This window comes from Lagenorhynchus albirostris, chromosome 9 (assembly GCF_949774975.1).
Source record: "Lagenorhynchus albirostris chromosome 9, mLagAlb1.1, whole genome shotgun sequence".
Lineage (NCBI taxonomy): Eukaryota > Metazoa > Chordata > Mammalia > Artiodactyla > Delphinidae > Lagenorhynchus > Lagenorhynchus albirostris.
Genome location: NC_083103.1, coordinates 62037782 through 62057146, shown reverse-complemented (window position 1 = coordinate 62057146; position 19365 = coordinate 62037782). Strand labels below are relative to the sequence as shown.

Here is a 19365-nt window from a genome sequence, read left to right as displayed (position 1 = left end):
TCTGTAATGTTGTCTTCAAATCTAATCCAAAATCGTATGACTCAGTCTAGTACGACACCCCACCCACTTTCTTTTTTGTAACTTCCTACTCCAACAGTGAGAAACCTGCCTCCCACTATCTACCATCCATTTATTTAATTTTCAGTTCTAGTTATATATGTACAGTGGCTTCAAAATTGTTGACTTGGATTCCATGAGAAACAAATTTACCAACTAGAGTATAGACTAGAATGCTTTTGTGTAGTTTCTTTGTCTTTGGTTTTACAGTCTCTACTCATTTTTAGGTTATCAACTTTTTCTCCTACTGCCTTCAGTGAGGTTATTTCATTCATTTGTAATATAGTTAGATTCTTTTGTCACAGTCTGCACATCTTGGGATTCCCTGACCTCCTAAATGATTTTTTAAATTTGCATGCATTTGGTTTACTCTTTGTGCTGTAAAATTCTTTGGGTTTTGACAAATGCTTCTTGTTAGGTGCCCACCATTACAGTATTATTACAGAAAGTTTTCATCACCCTGTGCTTTACCTATTCAACCCTCCTCTCCTCTCCCAGAGCCTCTAGAAATCACTGACCATTTTATTGTCTCTTTAGTTTTGCTTTTTCCAAACATTATATAAATGTAATCATACGCTATGTAGCCCAGCTACATGCCTGGCATTTTTAAACTTAGCAATATATATTTAAGATTCATCCATGTTTTTACATGGTTTGATAACTCATTCATTCTTATTGCTGAATAGTATTCCATTCAATGAATTTACTACAGTTTGTTTATCCATTCACTAATTGAAGGATATTTTGATTTCTTCCAATTTTTGCAGTTCTGAATAAAGTTGCTATAAGAATTTTAATGCAGGTAAAAATGCGAATTTTTAGGATTTCCTCTATTTTTGTTTTTCTTTGAATACATATTTATGTAGTTTTTTTAATCAGTAAAATTTTCCATATACATGTACGTGGAGAAGCTATATGTGAGGTGATATATGACATTTTGATTTTTCCCTTGCATTTCTTTACAGATATTCAAGAATTTTATGAGATGACATTGCTAAATTCTCAAAAAAGTTGTGAGCAGAAGATAGAAGAAGCCAATCAAGTTGCACAGAAATGGGAGAAGACATCCCTTCTTGCTCCATGCCATGATAACCTTCAAAAGTCTGTAGAGGTATATTACTGAAACTTTTAAAGTACTAAATATTTATTTATACCAGTAAATACCAAAATTATTTATACCAGTAAAGAAGTAGTAGTTGTTAGTAGTGGTAGTTGTTGCAGTAGTAGTAATCATTTTCAACAAATGTGAACAATAATAACAAAAACTTATTTACATACCATACTGCCAATATTGCATACCAGTATTACATACCATGCTGTATATAATATTTACAGTTGAAAATCCAGATTTTGCCAAAAGATAAAATAGGCATAGGAAGGACATGATTCTTCATATTATATAAGTGAGTTATGTTATGAGTATTGTCATAGTTTGAGCTGACTCAAGTATTGGGTGGGCCAAAAGTTTCATTCGGTTTTTTCTGTAAGATGACTCTAGTAGCACTTATGTGTCTTTAACTTCATTCGAAACAATTTTGTTAGATTGTATGTGACAGCTGTCATATCAGTGTGCATTATAAAAAAGACTTATCAAAATTGGTGAATTTTTGTTTAGCCATTTTAATATTCAATATGGAAGAAAAAAAGCAACATTTTTGGCATATTATGCTTTATTATTTCAAGAAAGGTAAAAATGCAACTGAAATGCAAAAAAACATTTGTGCAGTGTATGGATAAGGGGCTGTGACTGATCAAATATGGCAAAAGTAGTTTGAAAATTTTGTGCTGGATATTTCTCGCTGGATGATGCTCCACAGTCAGGTAGACCAGTTGTAGTTGATAGCGATCAAATTGAGACCAATCAATGTTATACTACACAGGAGATAGCCAACGTACTCAAAATATCCAAATCAAGTGTAGAAAATTATTTTGTACCAGCTTGGTTATGTTCATCGCTTTGATGTTTGGGTTCCACATAAATTAAGGGAAAAAAACCTCTTCACTTATTCTCTACTTAAACGTAATGAAAATGTTCTGTTTTTAAAACAACTTGTGATGGGCAATGAAAAGTGGATACTGTACAATAATGTGGAATGGAAGAGATCGTGTGGCAAGCAAAATGAACCACCAACAACCACACCAAAGGCTGGTCTTCATCTAAAGCAGGTGATGTTGTGTATATGGTGGGATTGGAAGGGAGTCCTCTACTATGAGCTCCTTCCAGAAAACCAAACGATTAATTCCAACAAGTACTGCTCCCAATTAGACCAACTGATAGCAGCGCTCAGTGAAAAGTGTCTGAAATTAGTCAACAGAAAACGCATAGTCTTCCATCAGGGTAATGCAAGACAGCATGTTTCTTTGATGACCAAGTAAAAACTTACAGCTTGGCTAGGAAGTTCTGATTCATCGGCCATATTCACCACACATTGCACCTTCAAATTTCCATTTATTTCGGTCTTTACAAAATTCTCTTATTGGAAAAAATTTCAGATTTCTGGAAAACTGTAAAAGGCACCTGGAACACTTCTTTGCTGAAAAAGATAAAAAGTTTTGGGAAGATGGAATTATGAAGTTGCCTGAAAAATGGCAGAAGGTAGTGGAACAAAAGGTTGAATACATTATTCAATAAAGTTCTTGATAAAAATGAAAAATATGTCTTTTATTTTTACTTAAAAACTGAAGGCACTTTTTGACCAACACAAAATAAGGCATTCTTGAATTTCAGAACATGCTTCTGATGCAATGGGGGAAGGAGAAGGATAGTGGGATTGGAGGGTATGGTCTAAGGCTGTGATGTCTGTAGAAGAGCCATATATACTGGGGCAAATAAAACGATTCATTGGGGTATAGGAACAAAATAATAGAACTCCCATTTATATTGCTTTTTATCACATTTTTTTATAATCTTTTATATTTAGGTAATTTATAACATATATTTAATTATTTATAACATATAACAGTAATACATGTATATTTAAAAATAAATATGAGGCTATTAGAGAGACATCTTGCAAGATGGTGGAGTAGAAGGAAGAGCCCTTACTCCCTCTTGCGAGAGCACTGGAATCACACCTAACTGCTGAACAATCATCAACAGGAAGACACTGGAACTCACTGAAATAGATACCCCATATCCCAAGAAAAAGGAGAAGCCACAATGAGACAGACTTTGACAGGACTGGGGGAAACAGAGACTTCACTGTTGGATGGCACACACAAAGTAGTGTGTGCATTGAGACCCAAGGGTAGGAGCAGTGACCCCATAGGAGAGTGAACCAACCTACCTGCTAGGGTTGGAGGGTCTCCTGCAGAGTCAGGGGGTGGCTGTGTCACACAGTGAGGACGAGGACACTGGCAGTAGAAGTTCTGGGGAGTACTCCTTGGTGTGAGCCATCCCAGAGTCCGCCATTAACCCCACCAAAGAGCCCGGGTAGGATCCAGTGTTGGGTCACCTCAGGCCAAACAACCAACAGGGAGGGAACCCAGCCCTACCCATTAGCACACAAGTGGATTAAAGTTTTTACTGAGCTCTGCCCACCAGAGCAACAGCCAGCTCTACCCATCATCAATCCCTCCCATCAGGAAACTGGCACAAGCCTCTTATATAGCCTCATCCACCAGAGGGCAGACAGCAGAAGCAAGAAGAACTACAGTCCTGCAGCCTGTGGACCAAAAACCACATTCACAGAAAGATAGATGAGATGAAAAGGCAGAGGGCTATGTCCCACATGAAGGAACATGACAAAAACCCAGAAAAACAACTAAATGAAGTGGAGATAGACAACATTCCAGAAAAAGAATTCAGAATAATGACAGTGAAGATGATCCAGGACCTCAGAAAATGAATGGAGGCAAACATCGAGAAGATGCAATAAATGTTTAGCAAAGACCTAGAAGAATTAAAGAACAAACAAACAGAGATGAACAAAGATTAACTGAAATGAAAAATACACTAGAAGGAATAAGTAGCAGAATAACTGAGAGAGAAGAACGGATAAGTGACTTGGAAGACAGAATGGTGGAATACACTGCCACGGAACAGAATAAAGAATGAAAAGAAATGAACACAGTCTGAGAGACCTCTGGGACAACATTAAACGCAACAACATTTGCATTATAGGGGTCCCAGAAGGAGAAGAGAAAGAGAAAGGACCCGAGAAAATATTTAAAGAGATTAGAGTTGAAAACTTCAGTAACATGGGAAAGGAAATAGCCAACCAAGTCCAGGAAGCGCAGAGAGTCCCATACAGGATAAACCCAAGGAGAAACACGCTTAGACACACAGCAATCAAAATGGCAAAAATTAAAGGCAAAGAAAAAGTATTGAAAGCAGCAATGGAAAAATGACAAATAACGTAAGGGAACTCCCATAAGGTTAACAGCTGATTTCTCAGCAGAAACTCTACAAGCCAGAAGGGAGTGGCATGACATTTTTAAAGTGATGAAAGAGAAAAACCTACAACCAAGATTACTCTACCGGGCAAGGATCTCATTCAGATTCGATGGAGAAATCTAAAGCTTTACAGACAAGGAAAAACTAAGAGAATTCAGCACCACCAAACCAGCTCTACAACAAATGCTACAGGAACTTCTCTAAGTGGGAAACACAAGAGAAGAAAAGGACCTACAAAAACAAACCCAAAACAATTTTAAAAAATGGTAATAGGAGCATACATATCGATAATTACCTTAAACGTGAATGGATCAAATGCTCCAACCAAAAGACACAGGCTTGCTGAATAGATACCAAAACAAGACCCATACATATGCTGTCTACAAGAGACCAACTTCAGACCTAGGGCCACATACAGACTGAAAGTGAGGGGATGGACAAGATATCCATGCAAATGGAAATCAAAAGAAAGCTGCAGTAGCAATACTCATATCAGATAAAATAGACTTTAAAATAATGATACAAGAGACAAGGAAGGACACTACATAATGATCAAGGGATCAATCCAAGAAGAAGATATAACAATTATAAATATATAGGCACCCAACATAGGAGCACCCCAATACATAAGGCAACTGCTAACAGCTCTAAAAGAGGAAATCGACAATAACACAGTAATAGTGGGGAATTTAACACCCCACTTTCACCAATGGACAGATCATCCAAACAGTAAATTAATAAGGAAACACAAGCTTTAAATGACACAATAGACCAGATAGATTTAATTTATATTTATAGGACATTCCATCCAAAAGCAGCAGATTACACTTTCTTCTCAAGTGTGCACGGAACATTCTCCAGGGTAGATCACATTTTGGATCAGAAATCAAGCCTCAGTAAATTTAAGAAAATTGAAATCATATCAAGCATCTTTTCTGACCACAATTCTATGAGATTAAAAATCAATTACAGGGAAAAATACGTAAAAAACACAAACACATGGAGGCTGAACAACACGTTACTAAATAAGAGATCACTGAAGGGCTTCCCTGGTGGCGCAGTGGTTGAGAGTCCACTTGCCGATGCTGGGGACACGGGTTCGTGCCCTGGTCCGGGAAGATCCCATATGCAGCGGAGCATGCATATGACCATGGCTGCTGAGCCTGTGCGTCGGGAGCCTGTGTTCCACAACGGGAGAGGCCACAACAGTGAGAGGGCTGTGTACTGCAAAAAAAAAAAAAAAAAAATGAGATCACTGAAGAAATCAAAGAGGAAATCAAAAAATACCTAGAGACAAATGACAATGAAAACACAATGATCCAAAACCTGTGGGATGCAGCAAAAGCAGTTCTAAGAGGGAAGTTTTTAGCAGTACAACCCTACCTCAAGAAGCAAGAAAAATCTCAAATAAACAATCTGACTTTACACCTAAAGGAACTAGAGAAAGAAGAACAAACAAAACCCAAAGTTAGTAGGAGAAAAATCGTAAAGAACAGAGCAGAAATAAATGAAATAGAAACAAAGAAAACAATAACAAAGATCGATAAAACTAAAAGCTGGTTCTTTGAGAAGATAAACAAAATTGATAAACCACTAGCCAGACTCATCAAGAAAAAGAGGGAGCGGACTCAAGTCAATAAAATTAGAAATGAAAAAGGAGATGTTACAACAGACAGCACAGAAATACAAAGCATCCTGAGACTACTACAAGCAACTCTATGCTAATAAAATGGACAATCTGCAAGAAATGGACAAATTCTTAGAAAGGTATAACCTTCCAAGACTGAACCAGGAAGAAATAGAAAATATAAACAGACCAATCACAAGTAATGAAATTGAAACTGTAATTAAAACTCTTCCAACAAAGAAAAGTCCAGGACCAGATGGCTTCACAGGTGAATTCTATCAAACATTTAGAGCATAACTAACACCGATCCTTCTCACACCCTTCCAAAAAATTGCACAGGAAGGAACACTCCCAAGCTCGTTCTATGAGGCCACCATCACACTGATACCAAAACAAGACAAAGATACTACAAAAAAAGACAATTACAGACCTATATCACTCATGAATATAGATTCAAAAATCCGCAGCAAAATACTAGCAAACAGAATCCAAGAACACATTAAAAGAATCATACACCATGATCAAGTGGGATTTATCCCAGGGATGCAAGCATTCTTCAGTATATGCAAATCAATCAATGTGATACACCATATTAACAAATTGAAGAAGAAAAATCATATGACCATCTCAATAGATGCAGAAAAAGCTTTTGACAAAATTCCACACCCATTTATGATAAAAACTCTCCAGAAAGTGGGCATAGAGGGAACCTATCTCAACATAATAAAGGCCCTATATGAGAAACCCACAGCCAACATCATTCTCAATGGTGAACAACTGAATGCATTTTCTCTAAGATCAGGTACAAGACAAGGATGTCCACTCTTACCACTGTTATTCAACATAGTTTTGGAAGTCGTTGCCGCAGCAATCAGAGAAGAAAAAGAAATACAAGATATACAAATTTGAAAAGAAGAAGTGAAACTATCACTGTTTTGCAGATGACATGATACTATTCATAGAGAATGCAAAAGATGCCACCAGAAAACTACTAGAGCTAATCAATGAATTTGTTAAAGTTGCAGGATACAAAATTAATGCAGAGAAATCTCGTGCATTCCTATACACTAATGATGAAAAATCTGAAAGAGAAATTCAGGAAACACTCCCATTTACCATTTCAACAAAAAGAATAAAATACCTAGGAATAGTCCTACCTAGGGAGACAAAAGACCTGTATGCAAAAGACACTGATGAAAGAAATTAAAGATGATACAAACAGATGGAGAGATATACCATGTTCTTGGATTGGAGGAATCAATATTGTGAAAATGACTATAGTACCCAAAGCAATCTACAGATACAATGCAATCCCTATCAAATTACCAATGGCATTTTTAACAGAACTAGAACAAAAAATCTTAAAATTTGTATGGAGACACAAAAGACCCCGAATAGCCAAAGCAGTCTTGAGGGAATAAAACGGAGGTGGAGGAATCAGACTCCGTGACTTCAGACTATACTACAAAGCTACAGTATTCAAGACAATATGGTACTGGCACAAAAACAGAAATATAGATCAATGGAACAGGTTAGAAATCCCAGAGATAAACCCATACACCTATGGTCAACTAATCTATGACGAAGGAGGCAAGGATATACAATGGAAAAGAGACAGTCTCTTCAATAAGTGTTGCTGGGAAAACTGTACAGCTATATGCAAAAGAATGAAATTAGAACACTCCCTAAACCATACACAAATATAAAGTCAAAATGGATTAGATACCTAAATGTAAGCCCAGACACTATAAATCTCTTAGAGGAATACACAGGAAGAACACTCTGACATAAATCAGACTAAGATCTTTTTTATCCACCTCCTAGAGTAATGGAAATAAAAACAAAAATAAACAAATGGGGCCTAATGAAAGTTAAAAGCTTTTGCACAGCAAAGGAAACTACAACCAAGATGAAAAGCCAATCCGCAGAATGGGAGAAAATATTTGCAAACGAATCAACGGACAAAGGATTAATCTCCAGAATTTACAAGCGGCTCATGCAGCTCAATATCAAAAAAACAAACCACCCAATCCAAAAGTGGGCAGAAGATCTAAATAGACATTTCTCCAAAGAAGATATACAGATGGTCAAGAAGCATATGAAAAACTGCTCAGTAACACTAATTATTAGAGAAGTGCATATCAAAACTGCAGTGAGGTATCACCTCACACCAGTTAGAACGGGCATCATCACCAAGTCTACAAACAACAAATGCTGGAGAAGGTGTGGAGAAAAGGGAACCTTCTTGCACTGTTGGTGGGAATGTAAATTGATACAGCCACTATGGAGAACAGTATGGAGGTTCCTTAAAAAACTAAAAATAGAATTACCATATGACCCAGCAATCCCACAACTGGGCATATACCCAGAGAAAACTATAATTCAAAAAGACACATGCACCCCAATGTTCATTGCAGCACTATTTACAATAGCCAGGTCATGGAAGCAACCTCCATGCCCATCAACAGACAAATGAATAAAGAAAATGTGGTACATATATACAATGGGATATTGCTCAGTCATAAAAAGGAATGAAATTGGGTCTTTTTCAATGGATGGATGGATCTAGAGACTGTCATGGAGTGAAGTAAGTCAGAAAGCGAAAAATAAATATGGTATATTAATGCATCTATGTGGAACCTAGAAAAATCATACAGATGAACCGGTTTGCAGGGTAGAAATTGAGATGCAGATGTAGAGAACAAACATATGGACACCAAGGGGGGAAAGTGGCTGGAGGTAGTGGTGGTGGTGTTTTGAACTGGGAGATTGGGATTGACATATATACACTAATATGTATAAAATAGATAACTAACAAGAACCTGCTCTATAAAAAATAAATAAAATAAAATTCAAAAAAATTAATAAAGCTATTAGAATTGTACGCTCAAATCGTTTTTTACACATAGGATTGTGGAATCAAAAGTTTGGAGACTACTGTTGGGTAACAGTTACGAAGGAGTAAGGGAATTTGAGGTATGTCTTACTTTCATAGCTGAGGTTAATGTAGAGGCAGGGGCTGATCAATGATGTTTTTAAGTGGCAGTCAGTACTTTGAAGGCAGGTAGTAGTGTGTGTGCATGTAACACACACACACAGTCTGTCAAATTTGGGGTTGTGTAGCTGATTTGGAAGGTACATGGAATCCTAGTGCTAATCATTGGCACTTTGATTGCCGGATCTTTGATTTGTTAAGATTGAGGCCTCTGATGTACTTTCCATCCTGCTCAGAATTGATTTGGAATCTGAGTCTAACGATTACCTTGACTCCTTGAAGAAAAAGTTAACAGTGACAATAATGTGTTAATTCATAGATGCCAACTATGTGACATTTATAAAATACTTAAAAGCATTAAAACATCTTAATTTCAATACCTAGAAGTAATTATTTTGACTTCTTCAGTCTTTTTTTCCTGTGCAAATATATGTACATAAAATTGGGACAACAGCATGTAGGGTGTTTTTATGACTTATAAATTGAATGCTGTACTAATAGTATTTACCCATATCATGTCATTAAATATTTTTTTGAAAATATTTTAATGGCTATATTATATTTTACCGTTTGGAACTTACTTGAGCAGCTCTCCATTCAGAATTGAGGCTATCTCCAGTTTTCTGCTCTGAGCAATGTGTAATGGCCATCCATGTATATAAACCCTTGTGCTTTTTCCAATTATTTCATTAGGGTTGATTTTATAAATGAAACTACTGAGGCCAAGGATATTGACATTTTTAGGACTCTTGTGACAAATTGTCAAAGTGCTTTGTGGAAAGGTGTTACCAACAGTGTTTGAAAAGGCATATCTACCAATACCCTTAGTAGCATTAATTATTTAAAGTATTTTGTCATATTAATAAATAAAATTTGTTACTTAATGCTTTAGGTTGAAATTATTTATTTATTATTGAGACTGAACTGTACTTTCTTATGATTATTGGCTATTTATATTTCTTTTGTGATTTATTCAAATGCTTTGTCCATTTTTCTAAGTGGTGTTAGAATTCTTTTGGTTTTGCAAAACTGTTGCAATATTTTTAGTTTGTGGATTACTGTTAATTTTGCTTATAGTGCTTTTTGACATTCAAAATATTTAAAATTTTTATGTGATAAAATTTATCACCTTTTTAAAAAAATTCTCTTTGCTTTGTGCTTCCTCATTCCAGGGTTAGTTAGTTAACTATTCTCCTATATTTTTTGTAGCCTCTTATTGCTTTGATATTTTCTCTTTTTGAATTTTTAAAAATTATTTTTAGTAAATTTCTAGATGCATAGTCCCAGACATATACCTCATTTTGTATAAATTATCAAATATATGCTTTTTATTCTAAATGAAGTTCTTTTTTTAAAACTTTCATTTTTGCATGTCTCTTCTTCTAACTTGTTTCCTTCCTATGCTGCATTAGCTCTACCCTCCTCACGCACAAGGTACAAAGATTAATGTGTTTAATCTTTCTTCACTCATATAATGTGTATTCATATATAAACTATATACATGTATATTGGAGATGGATATATATATATATGTGTGTGTGTGTGTATATATATATATATATATCTCCATACTGGAGCATGCACACACATATACACACAGAATTTTGCACAGTAATTGTTTCTCAAAAAATGTTCATATTATTTGAATGTTTCTTCAAGTTGTCTGGTATAGCTTTAGTTCATTCTTCTCATGGATGAATAATTTCATATTGAGTCTATCATAATTAATTCAGTCATTCCCCTCTTAATGGGAATTTACTGTTTCCAGTTTTCTGCCACTATGAATAGTGCTGCAATCTAATGATTACATGTTCATTCAAACTTACTGATGCTTTTTATATCTATAGGATAGATTCTCAGGGGTGGTATTACTGGCTTCCAGGGTATGCAATTTTTTAATTTAAATAAGTGTTGCCAGACTGATTTCACCTTTCACATTTCTGCTGACACTGCATGTCAGTACAATTTTATCTCATATCTATCTCAGCAATAGGTGTTACTGCTCTTCTTAATTTTTGCCAGTTTAATAAGCTTAGTGATGCTTCATTTTTAACTTAATTTCCTGTTTCCAGACTATTAGTGAATTTGAGCATTGTTTCATATGTTTGTTGGGTATTTTAATCTGCTCTTCTGTGAATTTATTCATATTCTTTTCTCATTTTTCTATTGTATATCTCTTTGTTGTCTACTATTACGGGCTTTTTGTATATTCAAATGATTCAATTTACGCGATCTTGCTATATGTAGATTTTCTTAGGGATAAAGATTTTCCATGAATTGATATATACATGTAATGACTTTGGTTTATGATTAGTATCCTTTCAACAAATATGTCAGCTAGAAAACTCATTAAAAAAATCCTTTAGGCTATTAACTCAGTGGTTATCTAAAAGATTACTTGATTGAATCCATATAATTCAAGACTTTTAATTGGTTTATGAACAGATACCAGCAATATAAGGAAGAACGATGAGAAAAAAATTCACGTGGTTAATAGCTTATTTATTTTTCAACATAAAATGAGGATAGGCAAAATATATTTAATATAATCTGGGTTTCTCCATGTGCAATTTGGGGTTTCTTTTAACTCTATTCTATACATCTTAAAATCCCTTGTTTGGGAAGTCGTCAGTCTATGATGATTTAAATATTGGCCAGTTATACCCAAAATACAAGAACATGAACGCACACTAACTCCAATCAAAATGCTTCTGAAATAAGTCTCATTGCTCTTCCTTAATGGGCTATGTGAGGCAAAGAGACAGTTTTGGCTGGTTTATTTCACTGAAGATAGAAGTGGGCACAGGGGAAAAGCATCTCTTATTTGGGGTCTCAGTGACCTGGGCCAGGACAGCTGAGGATCTTGCCCTGTGGGGATCGGCTTTCTAAAGTCAAAGTTTGGAAAGTGAGTCCAAGTTAAGTTGTTGCTAAAATGGTCTAAATGAAGAACAGTAATTGAGAAATGAAGTGAAAATGAAGTTCATAACCAGAAAAGCTTAGAATAACATTAGCCTAGGTTGATTCTGAAGATGTAGTACACATGCTTTTTATGTTTTGGTTTTTTTTACATCTTTATTGGAGTATAATTGCTTTACAATGGTGTATTAGTTTCTGCTTTATAACAAAGTGAATCAGTTATACATATACATATGTTCCCATATCTCTTCCCTCTTGCGTCTCCCTCCCTCCCACCCTCCCTATCCCACGCCTCTAGGTGGTCACAAAGCACTGAGCTGATCTCCCTGTGCCATGTGGCTGCTTCCCACAGGCAAATTCTATCAAACATTTAGAGAAGAGCTAACACCTATCCTTCTCAAACTCTTCCAATATATAGCAGAGGGAGGAACACTCCCAAACTCATTCTACGAGGCCACCATCACAAAACCAGACAAGGATGTCACAAAGAAAGAAAACTACAGGCCAATATCACTGATGAACATAGATGCAAAAATCCTCAACAAAATACTAGCAAACAGAATCCAACAGCACATTAAAAGGATCATACACCATGATCAAGTGGGGTTTATTCCAAGAATGCAAGGATTCTTCAATATATGCAAATCAATCAATGTGATACACCATATTAACAAATTGAAGGATTAAAACCATATGATCATCTCAATAGATGCAGAGAAAGCTTTCGACAAAATTCAACACCCATTTATGCTTTTTATGTTTTTTAATTCTCACTTTGTATCCCCTCCTTTGAACAAACTGAGCTTATTTAAAGCAGCTGGGGAAGACATGTAAGCTCTGTAAGGGCAACAATCATAAATCTCCCTTTTCTCTGATTCCTTAGCACCCACAAGAGTGTTTGTCACATAATAGGCTCAAGAAATCTATGTTAAACCAGAAAGAAGTCCCTCTAAGCATCCTCTGGTTCCCAACTTCAGTCTGGCCTTAGGACTCCTTGCTTATCCCATTATGCTTCTCCTTTTCTATTCTCTTAGCTAAGTCTCCCCATGATGTAGACTAGAGTGGAGAATAAATTGGTATGCCTTCGTTGATCAAAGCTGGCAAAGGATGTCATGGATAATATCTTCTGAATCAACAAGAATGAGATTCTTATGTGACTGGTACATTGGCTCTGGAAACAGGTTTCAAAAACACTAAGGCAATGGTCATGCCACTGGGATATTACTTTCTGGTGTGTTATATATGTACTAGTACCTTTATTTTTAAAAAGGTTTTGTTAAGACATCCATAGCCTTTAAAAATCATTGATAATGCAGGAAAATGCAAAAGGAGGTATCCTCTGACAACTGCAGTCTACTAGTCTGAGGCAAAAATCAAGAATAGTGGTTGAAATAATGACTTTATTTTATGGATTCAGGATTTAACTTAGTGTTCTGGTGTTTTTGTTTTTTGTTTTATGTTTTAGTAGAGTCAAGTCAATCTCTTGAAGTATTTTGGCAATGTAAAGACAAAACCTGATAGCATAAGAATGAACGTTTCAGGGCAAGTAACCATTGGACTGGATATTTTAAAGACAGATAGGCATCAAATATCTTCTGGCTGCAAGATGTCAGTGTTATTTTAATGCCAAGGAGGTGTTGCCACCCCAGCAGAACTCCACAAGGAAGGGCACCATTGTACCCTTAGTGTCTAGCGTAGTGCCTGGTGCAGATGAATAGTAAAGAACTATAATAGTGCATAGAAATTTTAACTTTATTTTTCTGTAAATCAGCATGATCTTGGTATGAAGCCTTGAATCTTAGTCAATTCTGGGTTTTCTCAAAGCATTTCTGCTTTATACTTAATCACTCCCCCACTTTTCCTGTACCATCCTTTTTTCTCAGAGGGAACAATTCCCTGGGGCACATATTCTGCCACTGCATCTCATTGAGAGCAGAGACATTGTGTAAAACTGTATATCACTACGTTGAGGACAGTGCCTCAATTACTATTGATGGACTGAATAATGTTGCTGGGAGAGACATGCAAGGAAGTGATACCAAGCAGGACCATATGGGGCCCCTGGGCACAAAAGCCTTCCTATGTCCCCCATTTCTTTGATTACAGGTTTCAGTCAGCCTCCACATCCTTCTCTGAGTTCCAACGGGCAGTTTCAAAGAGTTGTTAATTAGGGAAGGGAGGGGACGTGAGACAAGGGAGGAACAGTCAAAGAGAAACAACAGTGCAGCTTTGGGGCAAGGTCCTGGTTCCCCCTCAAGGGATATACACAATATCTTTTTTTTTTTTTTTTTTTTTTTTGCGGTACGTGGGCCGTCACTGCACAGGCTCCGGACGCGCAGGCTCAGCGGCCATGGCTCACGGGCCCAGCCGCTCCGCGGCATGTGGGATCTTTCCCGACCAGGGCATGAACCCGTGTCCCCTGCCCCACCAGGTGGAAGAAGTTAACTATATGCTGCCCTCAAGCACATAGACCCCCAGATGGTTGGAACCAGAAGGTTGATGATGCTGACTCCCACTTACCTCACTACCATCCAATCAGAAGAATGTCCACGAGGTGATCACGCCCTCTTTGAACCATTTCTATAAAACTTCTCACTACCCCCTCCAGGTTGGGACACAGTTTTGAGGGCATTAGCCTGCCGTGGCCCCCTTTGCCTGGCAACGCAATAAAGCTGTTCTTTTCTACTTCACCCAAAACTCTGTCTCTGAGATTTAATTCGGTGTTGGGGTAAAGAGGCCAGATTTGGCTTCATAAGCATCATGGTCATCATTCAGCATCTACTGTGAGATAACTCCTATTGGGACATTTCCTTCTTAATCTTCAGTAGTCATCACTCCTTTAAGTTGGCATTTGCAGCTGAGATGCATGTGTCCACCTGGTCTCTAGCTTTAAGGTCCACTCCATCTACTCCTCCTCTTTATTCCAACCACAAAGCTTCTTCATTTTAAAAACAAAACAAAACTCCATCTGTGTATCTCATAGCTATTGTATATGGGCAAAAACTAGCAGCAAAATGAGCATTTAGCTGCTTCCTGCTCTTCTTGGGGTACGACGGGATCTTGTGAAGCTGTTCAGGATTTGCTATCTGGATATTCCTTTGCCATTGTTTCCCCTTTATTCTCCTGTGCCGCACTGGTGTCAGGGAACTTCTTTAAAGGCTTAGGGTTGGGATAAGGATGCAAGCTGAAATGATTCTCATCAAAGTTTTCTTTTTCTCTTCTTTTACTCTTTTTATCTCACTCTTTAACATGAGTTTTTTGGTCAGAGAGAGGTGGACCACGTATATATAGTTATACGGAGAAACAGATTCCATTTAACTGCATATTCTTATAAATCTTTCCAGTCTTATACCTGGACTATAGTTTATGAATTTAAAAGCAAAAGTACGGTGACTGTGCTTTCTGTTCTTATGCCCCTTGGAAGGTCTGGAGACCTTTAATACAGTAACTCAATTGTAGGATGGTAGGGTAAAAAGGATTTGCAAGGAAAACCCATTACTAATAAGTCATTAGGTCTTTCTGCAACAGATGCAGAAAGATTTGCCGCATTGGTAGTAGCATATATCCTGCACCTTGAATTTTAATGCCTGGGTTCCTACAGGAAAATTTACTGTAAAGAAAAGAGGACAGTAGATAGAAATCTCTTAATCAGGTTCTGAAAAACAAGAAAAAATAAAGTGAAACTTAAGTCTCAACCAAACCTTTTTTTCCCCCTTGTTTTATTGAAACATAATTGATGTACAGCACTGTGTTTAAGTTTAAGGCATACAGCACAATGACTTCACTTACACATATTGTGAAGTTATTACCACAATAAATTTAATTAACGTCCATTAGTTTATATAGCTACCAAAAAGAAAAAAAAGAAAAAAGAAAAGTTTTGTTCTTATGATGAGAACTCTTAGAATTTATTCTCTTAACAACTTTCAAATGTACCATACAGCAGTGTTAACTGTAGTCATCATGTTGTACATTACATCTCCAGTAGTTATTTATCTTCTAACTGGAAGTTTGTACCTTATGAAACCTTTGTTTTTTAAAAGATACTTGTGAAAAATGCTGTACATCTTGCCTTGCAGTTCAACTCAGTAGTTCTTTGATATTTTTGATTCTGTGGTAGTGTCTCTCTACTTTCAGTTTTTTGCTATAATATAAATCAGAAGTGATGGAAAAATGAGATTGGAATTTTGTATCATGTAGTATGACACTGTATCATACTTAATATAATTTTAAGTGACTGGTTTTCTTCTGCCCTGTTTTCAAACAGTGTACGTGTAATCTAGAAACCTTCACAGAGGAGAGGGTTTTAGCATTTCTGGTGGAACATAAGGCAGTGTGACTCCTTTGTCAAAACCTGCCGGTATCTTCCCACTCAAAGTGAAGTTTAATTTCCTCACAGTGACCTATAGAGCCCTGCAACTTGCGGCCGCAGTTACCTCTCAGATCTAAATCCTAGTCCTCACTCACTCCTGTCCTGCTTCTCTAGCCTCCTCACTGCTCCTCAAACACTTAGAACCTTGAATTTTTGCACTTGCTTTGTCCCTGGCCTGAAATGCTATTTCTCCAGATAGCTGCATGGGGAAGGGGAGTCATCTCTTTCAAGTCTTCAGTGTCACCTTCTCAGTGATTCCTACCCCATTCTACTTAAAATATCCTTCTCACCTGCCCAGAACCCCTGTTATCATTCCTTGCTTTGTTTTTATTCATTGCACGTTTCATTATCTATCAGAGGAGCATTACGTTGTTGTTAAGAGCAAGCCCTCTACAGTCAGACCATTTGGGTTTGACTCCAAGCTCCACCACTTACTGGTTGTGTGAATTTTGGGGAAATTACTTAATCCCACTATATCTCAGCTGCTTCTTCTAAAATGGAATTGTCACAAGAATTAAACATTTTTTTCCCCTCACAATGAAATATTAGCTGCATGAGGGCAAGGATTTTTGTCTGTTTATCGCTTTTACTCTAGCACCTAGAATATTTCTCCCGTTTTATCAATTGCTTGTTTAGAGGTTTAGTTATATATTTTGGCTTATAGTAAGTTTTCCTAAGAACAAATATTCTAAAGTTTGCTCCACCTTTTTAGCCAGGACCATTTGAATCTTCCATGACAGTGAGCTGTATTTTTAAAATAAGGGCATAGCCCAAGTGACCATTAATAGAATGATTCACTCATCCATTACTTCTTTCACTTAAATATTTATTGTCTAAGCTACTGGTTTTTGTTAGACTCTGTGCTAGATACATTCACTGGGAGACGCTGAAATTTAAAACATATATTTTTTTCCATTGACCCTGACCTCAAGGAGCTTGTTTTCCAGTTGAGAGTCTGGGCTTTTAAGGATTAGTGCATGGGGATGGTGACCAAAACACTAACCTTGTAGTCAAATATATCTGGTTTATATATTTTATTCCTGCCACTCGCAAGCTATATTACCTTGAATAAGTTATTCAATCATTCTAAACTGTAGGTTCCTAATCAATGAAGCAGGAAAAATAATTGTACCTACCTCAAAGGGCTTTGAAGTTATTATATGAAATTATCTATGTAATGTACTTAATATAGTGCCTGTTACATAGTAGGAACTCAATAATTTTTATCTACTATTACTGTTGCCTTGAAGGATGGATAGTGTGTGTAGAAAGAGGCAAAAAGGGTGCTCCAGGCAGAGAGAACAGCCTGATTTAAGTCAGAGAAATGGTAAAGCATGGGATGTATATGGGAGATTACAACTAGTTCTGTTTGACTGAAATGTGGAATACATTAAAGTAGGTAGGGAATACAGAAAGATCAAAGCTCTGTCATGTAATTCTTTACCATGAAGTAACCACTGGTAACATGCTGGCATATTTCCTTCTAGCTATTTTTTTTAATACAGTGTAAATTTGTACAAAAGAGTGCTTATTATAGAATTGAGGTTAGAAATACAGATAATACTAGTAAACATTTATACAGTGCTATTTATTTGCCAGACACTGTTCTAAATGTTTTAGTTGTATTAATCCCATTACTTCCCATCTGGCTCTTCTTAACAGATCAATTATGTCTTCTAGGGTTTTAATAAAAGAAAAGAAAAAAAAAGAAAGAAATACTCACTCTGAAATACTCCCAAGGTAGTGTGTATCTCTATGTAGAAGATAATCCTGGTTTGATGCTCCATAGCTGATCATTTGGCAGTATTTCTCCAGCTGTCTTCTAATATGACTGTGCCTAGTTCAGTCTACTTCCATTTCCATAATAGGAGTTATTTCTCTGAGTACAGATTTCTTTAGAATCTTTCTGTTATTAAAAGGGGAAAGGAGAAGTTGGCTAGATCAGGAGTTATCCATTACATAAAGTTTTAGAATGAGTAAATGTTGTTTCAGTTGGTTGTCCCTCTGAGCCTTATTTGGTAGCATGGACCTTCCATATTACTACTTTCTGAAAGGATGGAGAAAACTTCTTTTCATCTTCTCCCTCATGCATCCCCACACAAACTGAGGGAAGGCTTTTAAGGTAGAGGGAAGTGACACCATCAGCTTCTCTGCTCAGTCCCCTGTCTCTAATTTACCGAGGAGACTATTCTCGTGACATTAGAGTTCCTGAGGGTAGAGTTTGGGGTAATTATTCAATAGGCAGGGATTAAGGTATAACGGTAAGTCCCTTCATATTGTGAGAGGGTCCTAGAACAGGAAAGATTCCTGCTATTTCCACCCCTATGAAGCAACATTTTCCCTAAGACTTCTGATGAAAGATCTTGTTATTCCAGCTGTCTTTCTCTTTGTCTGATTCCATTTCTCATAGTCCTAGTTTATGAAAATTGTCCTTTTCTAGCTGATTCACCAAACCTCAGTTCTTAGTGAGGATAACATTATTTATTAATTTATTCTGCCAATATATATATATATATTTATTTTCAAGTCATCAAGTTTATTTTACTCAACAAATATTTATCAAGTCCTTTTTATGTTCAGGTACTTTTCTAGGTGATGAGAGTAAATTCTACTGGGTGTGAGGTGGGGAGCAGACAGAAAGTAAACAAGTAAGAAGAAAAAAAACCACAAGGCAGATTATGATAATTGCTCTGAAGAGAAAGAGAAAAAAAACCCTCAGGTTGACAAGGAGTCACTAGAAGGCTATATTTTACACAGTGACCAGAAAACATTTTATGTTGTTTCAGGCCTTTTTCTACTATAAAAGTCATGGTGATAAATATACATTGGACCCCACGAAATTGCTTATAATCAACATTTTTTACCTACAAAAATGACAATTTTATGTGGTTCAACCTAATAGCTGATAACCCTGAGAACTTCTGTCTGACCAGATAGAATTTTAAGAGCTAAGATATTTATATTAAAGTTTTATTTCAAATGCATAATTGCTCTCTACCAAT

General features: G+C 36.5%; 1 protein-coding gene across 1 annotated transcript in view; it reads left to right on the top strand.

Annotated features, from left to right (window-relative positions):
- Nucleotides 1–19365, top strand: part of LOC132526515 (disks large homolog 1-like) — a 1013093-nt gene that overhangs the window by 270927 nt on the left and 722801 nt on the right. The window contains exon 3 of the mRNA XM_060160866.1: nucleotides 1023–1168. Within this exon, the coding sequence (XP_060016849.1) occupies nucleotides 1023–1168 (146 nt within the window). The remainder of the gene's footprint in view (nucleotides 1–1022; nucleotides 1169–19365) is intronic.